Below are 21030 nucleotides of genomic sequence, written 5' to 3'. Positions count from 1 at the left end.
TTCCACTGGACAGTACTCTGTGTGTTAGACCCATGTATTGTATCCTCTTTACTGATGTAATTGCTAAATACAGTACAGTTCTCACAAAGCAGTTTCAACAAAAATCCTGTACAGAGCTCTTCTAACATACATAGAGTGTGCATACCTTATACAGAAGGCAAGTCCAGAAAGCAATCACTTTTTAGGCAATAGTCCATTAGAGCAATAATCCACAAGAGGTACTAATAGTCCCTTAGAGTCCATGATTGGCAGTGACCCACAAAGGCAGTAAGTCCATGATTAACAGTTACAAGTCCATAAGGTCCCCAGCATGAGACCCTCTCCAGGAACCCTGTAAAGGCTTCTATCACCACCACCAAAGGGGGTAATTCTTCCAGCAGAATATCCAGCTACATTTTGGCAATATTTCTCCATGGATCAACCCAGGGGCTTTAAGGCAGCCCATTTTATGTTGGCTGGCCTGTAGGAGGTGGTATCCGACTGAATATGGTGGGAAAGACATTAACGCTTACAGCCTGGCTACCTCAACACACAGGTCAACTTGAAGACACAGGAAAAAATACAAACATTTGGCACCCAGCTGGCTTAGCTAACAGGAGGAAATGAGCTCAGCCAGGTGAAACATGGGCATATAACAGAAAACAAGTTAAACCCTTGTAGGCCCCAGCCAACAGGTTTACATAAATAAAAGCTGATCATTGTAAGCATCCCTGTGAGTGTTAATGGGTTTGTCTCAACACTATAATTGTCACTTTTGTTGGACAGCTTGGTTTGTTGAAAAATAGCAGACTTAATGGCCAGAACAGCAGGTGACAAAAAAGGATAAAAAGCCTAAAAAAGAAATCAAACGCAGACTAAGAATTGGTAAACTGCAATTCATATACTGTACATATACAGTATATTTACATACAGTGCCTTGCAAAAGTATTCACCCCCTTGGCATTTTTCGTGTTTTGTTGCCTCACAACCTGGAATTAACATGGATTGTTTGAGGATTTGCATCATTTAATTTACAGAACTTGCCCACAACTTTGAAGATTTTTTTTTTTTAATTGTGAACCAAACAACAAATAGGACAAAATAACAGAAAAAGTCAATGTGCATAACTATTCACCCCCCCTAAAGTCAATACTTTGTAGAGCCACCTTTTGCGGCTATCAGAGCTCCAAGTTGCTTTCTTGCCACATCTTACCACTGGGATTTTTGCCCATTCCTCCTTGCAAAACTGCTCCAACTCCTTCAAGTTGGATGGTTTGCGCTTGTGAACAGCAATCTTTAAGTCTGACCACAGATTTTCTATTGGATTGAGGTCTGGGCTTTGACTAGGCCATTCCAACGCATTTACATGTTTCCACTTAAACCACTCAAGTGTTGCTTTAGCAGTGTGTTTGGGGTTATTTTCCTGCTGGAAGGTGAGCCTCCGTCCTAACCTCAAATCACACACAGAGTGGTAGAGATTTTGCCCAAGCATATCCCTGTATTTAGCACCATCCATCTTTCCCTCAACTCTGACCAGTTTCCCAGTCCAGACTGCTGAAAAACATCCCCACAGCATGATGCTGCCACCACCATGTTTCACTGTGGGGATGGAGTTCTTTGGGTGATGTAATGTGTTGGGTTTGCGCCAGACATAGCGTTTTCTTTGATGGCCAAAAAGTTCATATTTAGTCTCATCAGACCAGAGCACCTTCCTCCATACATTTTAGGAGTCTCCCATATGCCTTTTCGCAAACTCAAAACGTGCCATTTAGTTTTTTGCTGAAAGTAATGGCTTTCTTCTGGCCACTCTGCCACAAAGCCCAACTCTATGAAGAGTACGGCTTATTGCTGTCCTATGTACAGGTACTCCAGTCTCTGCTGTGGAACTCTGCAGCTCCTCCAGGGTTACCTTAGGTCTCTGTGCTGCCTCTCTGATTAATGCCCTCCTTGCCCGGTCCATGCGTTTTGGTGTGCGGCCATCTCTTGGCAGGTTTGCTGTTGTGCCATGTTCTTTCCATTTGGTTATGATAGATTTGATGGTGCTCATAGGGATCATCAAAGATTTGGATATTTTTTTATAACCTAACCCTGACTTGTACTTCTCCAAAACATTGTCCCTTACTTGTTTAAAGAGTTCCTTGGTCTTCATGGCTGTGTTTGGTTAGTGGTGCCTCTTGCTTAGGTGTTGCAGCCTCTGGGGCCTTTCAAAAAGGTCTGTATATGTAATGACAGATCATGTGACACTTAGATTGCACACAGGTGGACATCATGTCACTAATTATGTGACTTCTGAAGGTCATTGGTTGCACAAGAGCTTTTTATGGGCTTCATAACAAAGGGGGTGAATACTTTGTGAATACATACGCATATGCCAATTATCAGTTTTTTATTTCTGAAAAATAGTTTTATGCATATATTTTTCTAATTTTACTTCACCAACTTAGACTATTGTGTTCTGATCCATCACATATAATTCAGATTAAAAAAACATTGAACTAAAGGCTGTAATGTAACAAAATAGGTAAAAAGCCAAGGGGGGGGGGGGGTGAATATTTTTGCAAGGCACTGTATATTTACAATACTCAAAATCTGTCAAAAATGGGAGACACGGGGGTCTATTAAATTAGAAAACTAAGAAGCTTCACTTTTGCTTTCCAATTCAATCCAATTGGACAAATGTGTTAATTTTTTGTGAAAGTTGTGTAACCGTTGTGTGAAAACATTTATAAATATAGACCCTATAATGTGTACATTTTTACTGTATGTTTCCATCCTGCGCTGCCATCATTTTTCTTTTTCAACTACAGGAATAACTTCACAAGTGCTGCAAGCTCTTTGATACCACCAGTTTACACAACCATGATAGGTATGCACATATCTGAAAAGTAATCATGCAATAATTAATGTTTGTAGAACTGATTTCATATTATTTTCTGTTCAATATAAAATGGAGGGACTAGCAGGTGAGTTGAAAACTTTATCTGTGTTGACTATAGGAAGCTGCTGCTTGTGAAAAGGTTCTTATACTGTCCACTGTAAAACATCCCTAAATGCATTTTAAACCATGTACCTACTGTATATCTGCATTTATCATAAGGTTAGTTAGGCCCATACCTAGGTCAGGATTCACTAAGCCCTTCATTTTCTCCCAGTAACTTTTTAAGTAAACCTTTAAGGATAAAACTACGATTGATTGCATCAGTTATTAGAATAAAATTCTTACTGGGTAGTATGTTACTATTATAATATTATACAGGATTTATATTGAGCTAACAGTTTGTGCAGCACTTTACAAAATAGGGGAGATGATACAGTTCCAATATAATTCAAGGTCCCTGCTCATGAGAGCTTGCAATTTAAAGGGAAGGGCAAGTGATACAAAAGGTAATAACTGTGTGGGAATAAGTTGTTTGAGAAAGTAAAATTCAGTTATTATCTGGAGGCAAGATAGCCTGAAGATATGAGTTTTCAGAAATCAGTGAAGAGGGTGGTTCAGTTGATATTCTGAGATGAGGTTGGGATTCCAGATTGCTTTATAAGAAGTTCATTATTTTAAATGTATTGGGTGATCAGAAGCCGGTAAAGGATTGGCAGACAGGGGTGGCAGATTCTGGGTGATTAATAATGGATGACTCTGGCAGCAGCATTCCTGTTAGAATGAAAGGGGGGGGGCTGTAAGGAGGGAGTTGCAGTATATGAGAGCATAAGTGAGTAAATTAGTAGCTTTGAGGTGTCGTTGGTTAAGATGGGGTGTATTTTGGACATTTTTTGAAGGTGAAGGTGGCAAGATTTGTACAATGTCTAGATGTGGGGCTGGAAGGAGAGGTCAGAGTCTAAGATTACACCTAGTACCCTATTAGAGTGGAAGGACTAATAGTTCTGTCAATATTATATGTTCAGTCTTTGAAAGATTGCGTTTTAAGAAGTGGTCTGACATTCATACTAATATGTCAGGAAATGAGTGATGCGCAAGAAGACTGAAGGGTGTGAACTGAAAAGTAGAGAAATAGATATGAGAGTCTTTAGCATAGAGATGGTATTTGAAGACGTGCAAAGTTATCAGCTGACCAAGGGTGATGGTGCAGATAGAGATTAGAAGGAGTCCATGGACAGACCCCTACAGAAAGAAGTAGATGAGAAGAGGTAGAGTTGAAGGTGACACTGAAGGAGTGCTTAGATAGTTAGTGTCACCAGTGAGGTTGAGAACTGATGATTATTTTTATTGTACAGTTTCAAGGGAAACATCTACGACAACATCTATGCCTGTTGGTGCAACGGAAATCAATTTTTGTGACCTCCTACCGTGTAACCAAGAGTACTGCTGTTCCATTCAACCACCCAGACTGAGAGATATTAACTATGAGGCAGCACAAACTGTAGAAAAAAGTAAGTCCACAGTTTTTTATCAGTTCTATTTATCTTTAAGGAAGGAATACCAAATTTTGTATAGGGTAACCCAAGAAGGGGGTCGCATTAGTTCTACTACTGCATAACATCGTTAAGTAAAGGTAATAAGATACATGATATTGCTAGAAGAGGCATCACTGGGGAGACATACTCCCCAATATATTGAAACATTTAAAAAAAATTGCATCCATACAAATAAATCCTAAAATTAAAACTTTTATATTGAAAATGTTAAAGGGGTTGTAAACCCTTGTGTTTTTTCACCTTAATGCATCCTAAAAAAAAAAAAACTTCGGACACTGACCAGCCCCTCTGTTTTAATCACCTGAGCCCGTTCATTCCCTTGGTGGAGATGCGCTCTACCTCTCTGTCCGTTGTCTTGGCTCTTGATTGGATAGCTTGATAGCAGCGCAGCCATTGGCTCCCACTGCTGTCATTCACATCCAATGATGTGGGCGCCGGGGGACGGGGCCGAGTCCGGCATTCTGTGTCTAGGGACAAATGCTGGACTCGGGAGTGCACCCACATGGTAACCAACAGGGAGAGCGCTTCTCCTAGGGGGTTTACCAATGCGGGGAGGAACTGATAGCTATGCCGGGGGACCCCAGAACAGGTGGATTGGGGCCACTCTGTGCAAAATGAACTGCACAGTAGAGGGAAGTATGACATGTTTTTTTTTTTTTTTTTAAACAACGAGGGTTTACAAGCCCTTTAAAGTATTAGAGGATTTTGAATTGTATGGCATTTTGTCATTTTATAAAAATTATTTAAAAAATGGTAAAATATAATACTAATGATAATAATCATTAGTACTATATAAAATGAGGTCTAAATAAATAGCCATAATAAGTGGTAAATATATATATATATATATATATATATAAATATATATATGATATATAAATAACAGATACTATATAACTACGTTTTGTCAAAAAACAAAACGTATTTCTAGCTGTTAGTTTAAACATATGAGGGCTAGAGGTTTTAGTGTATAAATCCAGAATGTTTCTTGTGTACATAATTTACATAATTTTCTGTACAGTGTACAGAATTGTTTAGCTGATGGAAGGTCAGAAGGAATCGATCCAATAACAAAAACCCTCAAATCTTCTGTGGATTTGTTATGTTTCAACATGAAGTGCTATAGAACACCATGGTCTAAACTGCCATTTTCAATCTGCAGAGCTCGCCACACCTACTGCAGAACATTCTGTTCATCCAGCCAATGTAAAGAAGGCCACGGGGACAGGTAAGGCCATAAATCACATGTTCACTAGAGTACTTTTGTTGAGAAAAAAAATTATTCCCCTCTGGTTGATCTATGTACATTGCAGGGATTTTAACAAACTTTTTTATTCTGAAGAAATATTTATTTCTGTGTCCATGTACAAAGTCAATCTGCATGAGAGTGGTTTTATAATTATCAGTCAGCTGCCGCACCTGCAGGGCTCTATTGAGGAAATTGGCAAGGTTCATCCCTTTTAAATGTGATTTCCCTTTATATATTTACCAAAAAAGATTTTTTTTTTGCAGGGGATGCCAAAAATCTTAGCTTAGTGCAGACTTCTGAGCAAATCAGTGAGCCAATCACACAAGCAGGAAATTATATTTTTCAGGGGGCATTCTGTACACCATCTGTGTACAGAATGCCTCCAGGTAGCCATATTGCATTTTACCAAAAATTACAGTCCTGCTGATTTGAAAAGGAAAGGTACATTTTAATAACATTCAATTACAATATGACTTGAGTCGCAATTGTGTACACTATATTATGTTTTTTTATTATTTGCTCTTTTTCCCCCCCACGAAAGTGGAGTTACCCTTTAAATTCTTTTCTATCACTAGCATGAAAAGTTTTCTGTCCTTGTTTAAATCATTTAAGAAATGGCAAAGAATCTTTCTTTCTTTGTAGGTACATTTAAGTTTGTTGGGGAAATCTTATTTTTAATACTGGAGACTTCCTGTAGATTATTATGGGTATAGGTGGTAATGAGGGTCCCAATTTGCAATCTTGGAGTAGGATGTGCCATTTTTTTTGTTTAAATTTAATAATGCTGGTGCTGTACTCCCTGTTTGCCTTTGATAAACAGTAAGCTTTTTACTAATAAATCGTTTCATGCACAAAACTTTTATGCTTGCTGTCTTTTCTGTACCACATCTTTCACACTGTAAAATATACTGTACCAACATGTTAAATGAGAGATAATACCAAATGACTAACCTATAATACCAGGTGCCATACACAAAAAAAGGATAAAAATTACAGTGCTGCATATACTGTACAGTGGGTATAGAAAAGAATCGCCCCCTTTAAATTAATCACATTGTGTTTGAAAAGAAGACAGACACGATTTTTGTTTTATCCAGCTGTATTTACTCAGTGCAACCTATAACATCCAAGTGAAAGATATAAAACCAACATGTCAGAGCATTTAAAAAAAAAAATAAATCAATATCAGAATCACTGAGTTGAAAAAAGGATCACCCTCCTCCCCTAAACGTAATCAGATGTAGCTAATCACCTTATCAATGGCAGACAAAGCCAGTTGACTTTCAACTGTGATCAGCTGTGGTCATTTGCCATCTGATCTCCCCAGACTGGTATTCCCTAACTTCTGTCTCTATTATTTGGCAGCACAATTGATCCCTATACATGATTGGCTATGACCGATGAGTAATAATACCAACACAGCCTCAGGGCTGCTATTATGGCTTCATAAATAACTCTGTATACCATCAAAATATAGATAATTTTCAGGGCACCACCCTCAAACTACGTTAAAGCTTCTTCATTATGCTACTACGACCATCTGTAGGGAGTTCTGGTCCACCTCTTTTAATAACTGTAGTTAGGTCAACCATCCCTTGCCTGAGTTTTTGTTGATCACTAGTGTTGGATTCTTTGTCCTCTTTGAGCCTTAGGTTTGTGCATACACTTTTTAATGAAGGAACATTTAAGGATTTTAAGTTAGAATATGCGATCCCTCTACTGAAATCCAGTACTGTTACCTGCTTCAAGCCTGATGTCTTGGTCTTAAACAAAACCCCTTCAGAGGAAATACTACTATCCCCGAATAATACTAACTTGATTTCCAGGTATTACACTATGTTGCTCTTGGCTAAAAGAGACCCGACTCCTGTCCGTAATCTAGAATTAACATTCGTGATGCGGCAATTGATGAAATGTCAAAATTCTCATCTTCTTTAATTGGATAATAATGAAGCTGCTTTGCATGTAGTTATGCCAAACATATTTTAAAAGGCATTTGTTTTGTACGATCTGAAAATCGCGAATCAACGCTCACCAGACCTCTACTAACATGAAATTAGCATAAGGGTCCAAAGGGTGGCGCTTGAGAAATGAACTTCCTCTTTATACGCTGTATGTCACTACGTTCGTGTTTGTCAAAGGACAATTTGCAGATAATTAGTATGCTGTTAGTATACTAAGAAAATAAACCATAATGTGTACAAATTAGAAAAAATTTGAAAAAAATTAGAACAAGTGTTACAATAATTCTGTACAAATTAGAAAAAATTAGAACAAGTGTTAAAATAATTCTGCCATGAAGGCTAAGAAGCCCAATAGTGACCCCTACGCGTTTCAACGCTTTTGTCTGAATTCTGCTAAAGATAGACTTTTCCAGCTCAAACGTTATCATCAGATATATTATACCTCCTTTACGATTATCTAAATTGAAACTCAGACACTCTCCACTCTGTTTTCTTGCCTGTTGAATTCCCTATTAAATATAGCTAAGGCCAGGGCAGACAGCAGATGGTAAAGGGATCTGTTATTGTGGTGAAAGTCAAAAGGTACAAGCAACATTGTTCACAGGGAAATTGCTATCACAAGCCCACAGGTACAGGCCAATGCACTTTAAATAGGGCATCTCTTGCACCATGGACCAATCCCAGAGCAGGGGGAGTGTAGCCATATTTACTTAGCAGTTGACAAGGAAGACAGGGAAAGTACAGGGGAGAAGCCCCCAGTAAGCACTGGGAGGCTGCCTAGTCATCCCAGAGCTGGAGGCTTGTGGCCAAACTCATTACCCCACAGCTGACAAGGAAGGTGGAAGGAGCTGGGAGGCTGCCTAACATTAATTAACTTGATTCTGCTTTTGCTCTCTCCTAATTTTAGTTTACATGTTTTAATGACAAAATCAAACTGTGAATGAAATAACAATACAGATTTTAATAAATACGGTTTATTCACAGGAAATACCAGTAAAGGTTTAACAGAAATAAGGCGGATCGATAAACCTGGTTTCTCAAGTGACTGTAAGTTATGTTTTCTGTATCTTGAAGATTAAATTCATACTCCTGTAATGAAAACATTAAAAAATGTTTTACTTTTGACTAAGTTCATTGCTAGGATAAACTGTCACTGGGCTCTGCTCTACATAGGGTCTTGTATTTTTTCTTAAGCAGAAAATCTAAGAGTACACTGTGAGACTCATAGCAATATCACCCTATTTTATATTTAAAGTGATTGTCATGTCTTCTTTTTTTTTTTTAAATAACAAACATGGTATGAAAAAATGTAACTGCCCGCTATATGGTGTAGTAATATTAAGTAAATTGAGTTAAATTAAGTTATGGAGCTGCTTCTATCGTGCAAGGTAAAAAAAAAAACTTAAAGTAATACAGAAACTGTATACTTAGCGCTGCTACTATGTATCAAATATACAATAAATAATCAATACGTTTACGAAAAATGTGAATGACTTAAAGTTCAGTGCAAACATATAATTCATAAAGTGCAATCAAAGATAAAGTTCACCCGTGCAAATAAAGTGCCATAATGTGTTCAATTTCTGCTTGGCACCAGAACCCTTACAAGCAGGATTTGAACACGTTTTGGTACTTTATTTGCACGGATGAACTTTATCTTTGAACTTTATGAATTAAATGTTTGCACTGCACTTTAATTCATTCACATTTTTCGTAAATGTATTGATTTATTGTATATTTGATACATAGGAGCAGTGCCAAGTATACATTTTCTGTATAACAAGCATGTTATACTTACCTGCTCTGTGGAATGGAACTGCACAGAGCAGCCCCGATCCTCCTCATCTGGGGTCCCCACCTGGCACTCCTGAGCCCTCCTCTTCTCTGTGCACCCCCCTAGGAATGCACTTCCTATGGGTGTGTACGTGTGGGCTTGATCCCAAGCGGCACTGCCTGCGTCCATAGACACACTTAGCACACCTCAACCGCGCCCCCTTGGCTCCCTCATCACAGGATTTGACTGACAGCAGCGGGTGTCAATTGACTCCTGTTGTCTCAACAAAGTCTGTGAAAGCAAAGAGAGAGTCACTAGAGACAGATACAGCGTTGGATTAAGTGAGGACCACTATAAATATATGCGGGCGGGGGATACTGCTACTGGAACATTTTTTTACCCTAATGCAGGAAATGCATTATGGTAAGAAATGTTTAGGTTTTAGAACCACTTTAAAGCTAAACTCTAGGATAAGCAAATATTGTCTACAAGGGGAAATTGTATTTTTACTTGAATCTTTGAGAGCTTTTGTGTATTTCTTCCAGATCTGTGCAATAATCCAGTGTGTAATGTTGCCTCTGTGTAGTAGCTATCTGTATTAAGACCAGTCACTGCTACTCTATCTTCTTGTGTAGTGTGGCTGGTGTTGTGTCGGCCCCCTCCTGTAACATTCTGCAGGCAGCCTTTTTATTTTTTTTTCACCCAGTATTTGGTGAAGCTGCTGGGTCCCTCTAGGTTCTCTTCGCAGGCTATGTACACACAGTGATGATGCCGCCATTACTTTTACAAGGTAATAACTGGGTTTGAAATACATTTTGTTTGTGCACGCCAAGGCTGGTTTCACATGGGTGTTCTCCGTAATGTGCATCCGCCTGCTCTGCTGGGGATCTCCCCGCTGAGCAGGCGGATGACAGGTCCGTGTTCGCTTCGCTATGCAGAGCGTATGTGAACACAGCCCCGCTGTTTTCTATGGGGCTGTCGGATGGAAATGAACTGCTGGTCCGTTTCCATCCGACTGTCATCTGATCCAATCCGCTGTTTTTGGCCGTCAGGGTCTGATCTGATGCCATGCAGCTAGGTGTCAGCCGCTCCATAGAGAGCTATGGATGGTCTGATCAGGTCCGCCTGAAAAACTGACAGGTGGACCTGATTGGCCGCGTGAAACCAGCCTAAGTGAATTGAGATCTTTCGAGGCTATCAAGGAATATATTTTACGTTATTTTGTGCCTGAAGTTCAACTTTAAAGTAGGATGCCAGCCTAAGACTAATGTTAAAAATGTTAAAGATAGCAAAGTACATTATACACATTGAAGTTGATTTACTAAAACTGGAGAGTGCAAAATCTGGTGCAGCTCTGCATAGAAACCAATTAACTTCCAAGTTTTTTTGTCAAAGCTCAGTTGAACAAGCTGACGTTAGAAGCTGATTGGTTACCATACCATGCACAGCTGCACCAGATTTTGCACTCTCCAGTTTTCATAAATCAACTCCACTGTTTTTACACAGGTTTGGTAGCAGGAGTGGAGAGGGAGCACTTTTAGGACTAGTTAGCATTAGGCTTGAATTCTACTTTAAGATGTTTATCTTGCTCCTTAATACATTTTATAGTTTTTATGTAATAATTCTACAGAGACACGATTTTATTTGTTCTCACAAATACTGGTACTGTCCAGCAGAGGGCACTGTTTCACAACATAATCCCTGTACTCACAAGGCTTTTATGAACCGAACTCTAGTTGGTGAGTTCAGTTTGCAATTTATAGGGTCATCTATATAAATGTTATCTACAACACCTAATATTTAAGGACCCTTCATGCATTCCTTTTTCCAGAACTTTAATACTAATGGCTATAATTAAGTAGCTATTATGTGCAATAACTATATATCAAATTGATACAGAAATAATAGCATCTAATTTTTGTGTCGCCTCCTGTATGGGGTTAGTCAGCTGTTAGAATGGTGCAACACATTATTTTCTGTATGCATCAGTTGGTGAGTTTATTACAAACCCATCACAATAGAAACGTGCATGCTTCATAAAGTACGTATATGAAAAGTTAAAGATTCTGAAATGTGCTAAAAGAACCATGGATATTATATTTGAAAAAATAAATGCTAAAATATTCATACACATGAATGCAGAAAATCATCAGCATAATGTGTAAAAGACCTAAAACTATTGCACAAAAATATAATGTATGTATTAAACACACATTGTTTGTATTTGCTGCCGTTCTTTTTTGACGTTATAAACATTATTATGTCATTATAAAAGACAATGAAGGTCTGGTAGGAGGAAAAAATAAATAAGCACATTAATAAAAATATTTAAGGGCTTGTTCACATCAGAACACAAATGCCTTGCCTTACATTTTTGAAGCAGCCTATTTGAACTGACTTAATGGGTAAAAAGAGGTCAGTGCACCAAAAGTGCGGCATGTGAGACCTTTTCCCAATTAATGTAACAAAGCACATTGGTGTAAATGATTCTCATTTGAAGAGAAGATTTCTGAGATGTCCACATATATCAAGTGTGCTGGGAAACTCATTAAATGCATTGAAATGCACCAATGTGAACAAGCCATAAAAAGTCAGTTTACAGCCTAACCAACCAATCCCTTGGTAGTAGAAACTTGAAGGGCCAGTCAACCCGAAAGCTAAGCCTCGTACACACGCTTAGATTTTCGGAAGACCGAACGTCTGTTTTTTGTGGAATGCTAGTCTCATGTCAAAAGTGAAGAGGTTACTCACAATACGACAGAATACAACGTCAGAAGTGACGTAATGTGTTGAATAGTTTTGTATGTATTCTTTAGTTTCTGAGCATGTGTAGTCTTGCTCTTACGATTTTCTTTTCCCGAAACCATACTAATGAAACAAAAATTGGATGTTGAGTTCACATCCGACAAAAATGTTATAGTCTGCACATCCAGACGAAAAAGTGAAATCGGCTGTCGAAAGCACCATACTAACGATCCGAAAATTGGCAGATAGCTCATCGTACAAATTTTTCCGTCCGATTTTCATAACCTGTAAATGAGCCTTTATACTTTAGTTATAGGTGTGGTCTTCTGGGCTGTTTCAGCCCCAGTGTTCTTTTGTGTTTGATATACAGAAAGTATTAGTTTGCTGAAACAGTAGTTGATGCTTGGAGCAGACCTCCAGCAGTAAACAATAAGTGAATTCAAACATACAAGAGACAAACATGCTGTAGATGAATACAATGAGGTTAATAAAGGAAAAAAAAATAAAAAACCAGAAGGGGAAGACTTGATGAATGTTATGCCATCGCTGTTCTAAATGTCAACATGGAACACTCATTACCATTATCCCTGATTTTTCCTGTCCATCTAAAAGTTGTGTGTTTCCATCTTTTCCACACCCCTCCTGTATTCTTCTTGGTATAAAATAATTTAAAATCCAATATTAAAATCCCCTTGTAATGGCTGCATTAGGTGTACAAACTCTTACCAACTGAGCAACCAAAAGCTGTCAGCTGGTTTAACACTCTATGTACCAAAAACTGAAATATAGGTTGTGGGTACACATACCCTTAATGAGGAATTACTAGCAGCAGTATTGTTATTATTATACATTTTTTTTTACTTTGTTGAAAACCGAAAGCTCTAGTTTGGGATTACTGGGATTTAGCAATAGCTTGCAGAAATTGACTATGATGCTACAGTGGTCTCTGCACTGTATGTATAGCAATACTCATTTACCTACAAACATGCTGCAAAATATTAATGCCCTGTTAAGACTACTTTAACCTTTTTACAGCTCATTTACTGTACTTTTTTACAATTTTTTTACAACTTATTGAATTAGGCTGATATCACAATATAAACATTTTTCGTGTACTTTTACATTTTGTGTCTTTGTTTTTAAACCATCCACAGAAGTGGAACAACAAGTTCAATTATTTTTAATTTTTTGTCTACCCCATTGAAGGTAGTAAATTGTCTGGAAAGGATTCGTTCCCACTAAATATGATGCAAATGTATATTTTACTATAAAGAATTAATAAGAGACGTTCAGTCATGCCCTTTTTTTTTTCTTTTTCATGATATCATTTATCAATAATTACATACATTCAGATGGCTTTGTTATATTGGGTATGGGTTTTTTTTTTTCTTTACTTAGATTTGCTTTATTAGAATATTTTAGACCTCAGAATTAGCATACATGGTTTTATTAGAGAGGAAATTACTATACAGATTATGGAAAGAGAAAGGTCATGACTTTGACCCCCAAATTTATCGGAACATTAACATTATATGTATTCAGTAAATGCCCTTTCTTAACTGTTTAATACATTTTTTCAAGGACTCATAACTACTTTACATGCATACATCACTATTCTGTTCATTATATTATTATCCCTTTTGTCTTTTCAGGGATTGATACAACCATCAGTTCTATACAGATTGTAGAGAATCAGCAAGTAATTGATCATCACTACTGCAAAAAAAACCTGCAGTGTGGGTAAGAGGAACATACAGCTATCACACCAGTTAGAAGTTATTCTGGTTTACATAAACAGTTTGCCGTTATTGTAACCATAATTTAATAATTGTTTGGCTTCAACAGGCTGCGTTCTGGAATGTCTGTAAACTGGATATAGATAAATACTGTTTTCATTTTTTTTTTTTGCATTTACATTCATTTGCATTTTTAAAAATATTTTACACTGTCTTTGAGATAGTGGTTACATGTCTGTGTATTGCTGATTGAGGAGATTGAGACAAGGAAAACCTGTCCCCAACAGGTCACCAAGAAGGGGAAAGGGGAAGAAGGAGATGGACTATCACGGTACCAGCTTGAAAACAAATAGTATACAAATTTCATAAAAAGATATATTTTATTAATACAAAATATTAAAATTGAGGATACATATCCCTGAATAACATAAAAGGTTATACATTCTAATGCCATTTAGAAATATATCCCAACATCACATGTGTGTCACTAATACTGAATGTGCTCCATAGTGGAGAACAGAGGTATAGTGGATCCTCACAAATCATGCATTACTCGATCTCAACATGTTTCGCAGACCTTAGCCCCTTCATCAGGAGAGTATTGTCTGTAGTGGATTGATAAAAATACACATGGTAAGCAAACGATAACCGTCATGCATAGATGCATAAATACAAAACATTTAATTTACAAATGGGGATACGAGGGAAAAGTTCTAAAGCTGCCGCTTACTGATGGTTCTGCATCAAAACAACACCCAGAGTTCCCCTACGGCAGATGTGGGGGCACATAAAGCATGGATGGCAAATATAACTGTCATAAAAAATATAAGTATAGTCATTTATGATATAAATATCTAATAGATCAGATGATCAATTGGGGGAAAGGGGAAATGGGGATAGGGGGGAGGGGAGAAAGAGGAAAGGGAGAAGGAAGGGGGGGGGAGTGAGGGGGGTGAGGAAGGGGGGGGAGTGAGGGGGGTGAGGAAGGGGGGGGAGTGAGGGGGGTGAGGAGGGGGGGAGAGGAAGGGGGGGGGAGTGAGGGGGGTGAGGAGGGGGGGAGAGGAAGGGGGGGGGAGTGAGGGGGATGAGGAGGGGGGGAGAGGAAGGGGGGGAGAAAAGGGGGGAATGTGGAGAAAGGGGGGGAAAGGCAAAGGGGGGGGGGGAGTAGGGAGAAAGGGGAAAGTAAAGGCAAGGACTGAAAAGTATAAAAGATGATATCTGAATAACTGACCTGGAATGGCCGAGAGTAGTCTTGAGTATCCAGGGGGAATGAGGCAAATACAATGGGCAGGGTCAAGAGTTTGTGTATATATCCCTGCACAGCTCTCTACAGATAATTTAGCGTAGCTGTGGACTTCAGGTAGGAGCCACATACCCTCCACATAGGATAAATAAATCACAAGGTAAAATTAGGTCAATGAAAAATAAACTGCCATAACCTCACCCTTTATTGTGTATTGCTGATGATGGGGATGTGTGTCCTTAAGAGACATAAATAGACAATGATAAATGCTCAGCCTTTTGTAACTAACAGGGAAGTTGCACAATGGGAGGAACCACTGCCCAAGTATCATATACAAAATGTTATTATGTAAACCACCAAGATACACCTAAGTAAATACTGCTTCTTAACTTCGAATAAAAAACAGAATATCTCACCTTGCATATATTTGCCAAATTTCAAGGCCCCTCTGTACAGTGTTAACTTTGCTCTAATCTATGGGATTGCTTACTTTGGGGATTCATTAAAAGTTTACCTGTACCCTATCATTCCCTAAAGTTGTAGTGACATATGAAGACTAGAAAGCCAAAGAACTTATGTGAGCATGCACTCAATATAGGGAAAAAAAGTAAAAATAATGAATTGTAGGTGTTCAGTGTTAAAGTTGAACTTCACTCTCCCAATCAACATTGATTATTTTTTATTATGCTGATAGCATTAGCAAACAGATAGGAACGTGTATCATATTTACTTGTTTTTAGCTTTTTTTTTTTTTTACATTTCAGTTGCTTCCTGGTTTCTTGTCTAGACAAATGATGTCATACATCCCAGGAGTCTTCAGGAGGGGAGGAGGTTTTTTTCAGCTAAGCACACTCTCCTGTATGCATGCTTGAGCTAAGGGCAGGGGGATTCCAGGAAGTAAAGTCTACAGGAATCATTTGCCCTTGCTCAAGATGGCCATAGCCAGAAATGCTAGGGGGTTGTTTTTTAAATTGATTTTTCAACAAAATAAAGCATGGAGACATGGATGTATGGGGGAGTTTGCTTTGAATATTAAAAATGAATTAAATAGTGTTTTTGGTTTGTGGTGCTCGGATGCAGTGAAGATCTGCTTTAACAAGTATAACTTATTGTATGTCGAAGGGGATTTTTTTTCGTATGGGGCATAATGCCTGCTATATAAATCGGGGTGGTGACATTTATCACTGTAAAATGTTATATGGAGCCATTCAATTGTAAAACAGTTTTGCAAGTAATTATGTACCTTATTTGTTTAATCACGTATATAATTGTTTTGATTGATTACTTATATGTCTTTGTTTTAGGTCTGGAGTTTATAGTTACATCATTCCAGTGAGCAAGTATACTCCAACCAATATGCGCATTACTTTAGAAATGAAGTAAGTTAAATCACACAAAGCATTATGTAGTAAGCTGTCTTAAAACAGACATAAACTCAAAAATAATCTTAAGGTTCCCTGGTCCCCTTGGGTCTGCCATTACAAAAATGTACCCCCACCATCCCAGATGATCCCCTTCATTCTGGAGCAGAACTATCCAAAGTCATTAGTGACTGCTGCTTTATTTCCTCTTCTGTCTGCCACATTGAAAGACCGTCTCTGTGTGGGATAAAGGTCCTGTAACTAAAATAGTCACATAAAAATGCCTCCATCATTTTTAGAATGAATGACTACTTTAACTGATAAAAATTCACATTATGTTCCTGTAAAGTTTTGAAATGTGCACTAGTTTGAAGTTTTCTTCCGTTGCATGGTCACATTCTCTCAGCTGAGTGGGTTTGAACCAGGAATGAAAAGGTCAGCTCCCATGATGCAATACACATTTTCAGTACTTTGTTGTTTATAAACTGCTCTATTGATCAACATTCTGTAGAGGAGAGGATTGCCACATGCAAGTCATTTTTTATGGGCATCAGATTGTGGGCTGCACATTGGCTTCTGCAAGCAGTATTGTGCCTTGAATTAAGGGAGAAGAAAACTTTACTTTAACCACTTCAGCTCCAGGAGATTTTACCCCCTTCATGACCATGCCATTTTTTGCTATTTAGCACTGCGCTATTTTAATTGGTAATTGCATGGTCATGCAATGCTGTACCCAAACTAAATCTATATAATAGAGCTTTCTTTTGGTGGTATTTGATCACCACTGGGTTTTATTTTTTGCGATATAAATAAAATAAGACCGAAGATTTAAAAAAAAAAAAACAATATTCTTTACTTTCTGCTATAAAACATATCCAATAAATAAATAAAAAAAAATGTCTTCATAAATTTTGGCCAAAGTGTATTCTGCTACATCAGTAAAAAAAAAAAATCAAAATAGGTGTATAGTGAATGGTTTGCGTGAAAGTTATAGTGTCTACAAACTAATTTTTTAAATATATATACAGTACTATTAATGGCGGTGATCAGTGACTTCTAATGGGACTGCGATAGTGCGGAAGGAAATCTGACACTAACTGATGCTGGGGGGGGAAACTGACTATCTTCCTCTGACATCACCAGTGACACTAATACAGTGATCAGTGCTAAAGATATACACTGTCACTGTACTAATGACACTGATTGGGAAGGGCTTAACATCTAGGGCGATCAAGGGGTTAAATGTGTGCCTAACAATGTTTACTGTGTGGTTCTTTTACTAAGCAATGTGCGAGATTTTACTCCCTGCTTGGCAGGGAGAAAAAAGTGGCACATCACTGCTAACAGTAAAGAGCGCTGTGTTGCTTACTTACACAGGGCTCTCTCCTGTCATTCGCTCAGCTGAGCGGTGGGTTCCGGCCATAAATCATTGGCTGGGACCTGCTGAGGATTGTGTTGTAGTGAATTGCAGCACAGCCAGGGCGGTGGGAGCGCATGCATGCGCCCCCTACCCAGAAGTGCTGGATCACGTACATGATATATGTACGTGATCCAGCGCAGCGGGAAAGCTCTGCCGCAGTAAATCTGCAGTAGGCAGTCCGCAAGCGTTTTTGTGAGGAGAAAATAATGTTCTTCGTATCAAATATATACATAACAAGGAATAGTTTTCCGAATTTGCCTTATACCAAGACAATGACCCCAAGCATAAAGCCAAAAGAATAGGGCCATAGTAAAGCTAGTAGTGGTTAGTTACATTCAACTGGACTTGTTCTGTGCGATTGAAGACACCTTGTAGCTTTTCCAGGCCACTTATTTAGCAATTGAAGAAGTGATTTGAAGAAACTATGAAACTTCTTACTGGGCAAGTCAAAATTAATGTGATTACTACTAGCTATACAAGATTTTCTGAAAAACAACAATGCTGGAATGGGTAAGTCAGAGTCAAGGCCTCAATCCTATAAAGAGTTTGTGGCTGTAATTTTAAAAATACTATTTGCTCCCCAAAGAACATAACCAAGCTTGAACATTTTGCCAGGAGGAAGGAAGAATAATTGAAGGCTGCAATTGCTGCCAAAGGTGTATCTACTAAATACTGATTCAAAGGGAGTATATACTTATGCAGTCCGGTATTTCGTTTTATTATTATTTTTTTACTGTAATTAATTTCATTCACTCTTTATAGATATGTGTTCACATTGATATGAAACAGTTTATTTCTGTTGATCAGTGTAAAAAATAAAACAAAATTAAAACCATTGTGAGTCAATGTTCCAAAAACATGATAGGGAGGCAAATCGTTTTTAGAAGCACTGTTTTGCTCTTTGAAGGATCATAATGACTATCGGGTCCCCTAATCATCCACAGGTGGTAAACTTCACCCTTATGATGCTGACTCTCCCCCAATATCCATAATGTATTTATTACATTCATGGTAGTTAAAAAGTGTTGCAGCTCGCTTTTGTTGTAAAATGTTGTCATAATCTCCTACTTTTGAAAAGGTAGTAAATATATTATATATATATATATATATATATATAGATATATAGATATCTATATATACACACATATATATATATATATTAAATGGGTAAACGAGTCTATGCATTTCGTGTATACAACATTTTGATATATCTGTGATCAGCAACTAGAGATCAGCAAAGACTGATACAGTCTGATCATCTGTATGCTAGTCCGACAAACGAAAACCGACGATAGGGCAGCTATTGGCTACTGGCGGTCAACTTCCTTGTTTTAGTCCGGTCGTACGTCATCACGTAGAATTCCGTCGGACTTTGGTGTGATCGTGTGCAGCCAAGTCCGCTGGAAGTCCGTCAAATGTCTGTCAGAAAGACTGTCGGACCTTTGATGCTGAAAAGTCCACCTGTGTGTACACGGCATTAGAAGACAATGGCTTTCCTGAGCCCTCTTTCTGCAAATATCTAACACTGACTGAGGGAGCATGGAAAAAAGGGGAGGGTCTAGCTTAGGACTAAACTAACTAGTACTAAACAGGAGGGGTAGACAGAGTAAGATACCAAAATCACATAGCAAGCAAGGTGCAGTGGCCAAATTAGATGTCAGCATTAAGGATGAGCTTCGGCGTGTTTGCACACTCCACGCGCCGAGCCCACCAGGAAGTCAGCACGGCACTGCGCTAATCACAGGCAGTGAGACATTTTCCCGATGTGCGGCTGCAGAGATTGGGAAATGTCTCACTGCCTGTGATTAGCGCAGCGCCGTGTCGACTTCCTGGTGGGCTCGGCGCGTGGAGTGTGCGAACACACCGGAGCTCATCCTTAGCATACGAAAGGAAAAAATAATAGCCTCATGCAGTTCAATACAACACAGAAAAATTACATGACAGTAGGGCTGTACAAACAGTGTCTACAGATAAAACTATTATACTTGAATAAATGAGACCTACAATTAACATGGTATATTAATTTTCATAATCTAAATGAATGAAAATGCAGCTTTTTCACATGGAAAAAGTAAGTACATCTCTGCATTTACCACACGTTCAAATCCATGAAATTAAAAGCAGGTGTTCCAGAAAAGGTGCCAATGATTAGAACCTACTTAGGAAGTATTATTTAATCCTCAGAAATCTAGAATCTGCTGTTCTGTTTGTTATTAATGTGGTTGGTGTCATGGCTCTAAAGCTGGTCGTACACTGTAATTTTTTTTTTCGTTCAGCCAGAGGGCTGAATGAATAAACTAAGATTCCTCCATTCACACAAAGGAGGTGGATAGAGGATCTAAGGGACCAATAGATTCCTAAGGTCTCCTTAAAAAAGACCTGTCATGTTCAAGCCCCCTGTGTGATAGCCTGACTAGCCCCCGATGTGCTAACAAAGTTAGGTTAAAAAAAAAAAATGAAAGGTTCTACTTTTGCCTATATATCTGCATGAGGTTCTGCTTTTGTATCCTTTAAAATCTTACATAAAAAATTATTGAAAATGAAAAAAATTAAGCTTTCAAAGAATCAATAAAAAACAAAACAAAAACAATTTTAACCAACACCCCACACATACTGGGTATCACTGCACAGGCTGTAGTGAGAGCGATATTTCTAGGATCATTATGATTAGCTCTAAACTTTTGAACTGTAAGGGCCTTCAAAGCGTCACCTATGGACAAGTTTGTTGGCATTTCATGGGCGTGTGCAATTGTAAGGCTTGACATATTTGGGATCTATTGGTAAATGTAACAAGATACTAATTGGGACTTTACGTGAGGACAGTAGGGCCGTCCAATACCCCTCCTCCATCCCGGCTCTATGCATAAGTAAAAGAGAACAGATGCGGGACTTTGAATGAGGCACAAGGGGGCAAGAATGTAAATTGGAAAAAAAATGCGATTTATTCTTGAGATAATACACAAATTGCAAAGTTACATATCATTACATACATATTAAGGCACAAGGCTCTATATATGCTGGCACATAGCTCAATAATAATGATTAAAAACATTTAAACATTGTATAAGATTCGACAAGAATTATTAATGCAAAAAATGACATACAGTAGGTAGGAACGTTCATACGTT

General features: G+C 38.3%; 1 protein-coding gene across 1 annotated transcript in view; it reads left to right on the top strand.

The window, feature by feature from the left end:
• MYRFL (myelin regulatory factor like) overlaps positions 1 to 21030 on the top strand; it is a 184662-nt gene that overhangs the window by 91026 nt on the left and 72606 nt on the right. Inside the window, exons 15-20 of the mRNA XM_073620053.1 lie at positions 2787 to 2845; positions 4210 to 4365; positions 5573 to 5638; positions 8608 to 8670; positions 13795 to 13882; positions 16426 to 16500. Of these exons, the coding sequence (XP_073476154.1) occupies positions 2787 to 2845; positions 4210 to 4365; positions 5573 to 5638; positions 8608 to 8670; positions 13795 to 13882; positions 16426 to 16500 (507 nt within the window). The remainder of the gene's footprint in view (positions 1 to 2786; positions 2846 to 4209; positions 4366 to 5572; positions 5639 to 8607; positions 8671 to 13794; positions 13883 to 16425; positions 16501 to 21030) is intronic.

The sequence above is a fragment of the Aquarana catesbeiana genome, linkage group LG03 (assembly GCF_042186555.1).
Source record: "Aquarana catesbeiana isolate 2022-GZ linkage group LG03, ASM4218655v1, whole genome shotgun sequence".
NCBI classification, from domain to species: Eukaryota; Metazoa; Chordata; class Amphibia; order Anura; family Ranidae; genus Aquarana; species Aquarana catesbeiana.
The sequence above is the reverse complement of the archived record's forward strand: the minus strand, read 5'-3'. Positions and strand labels throughout refer to the sequence as shown.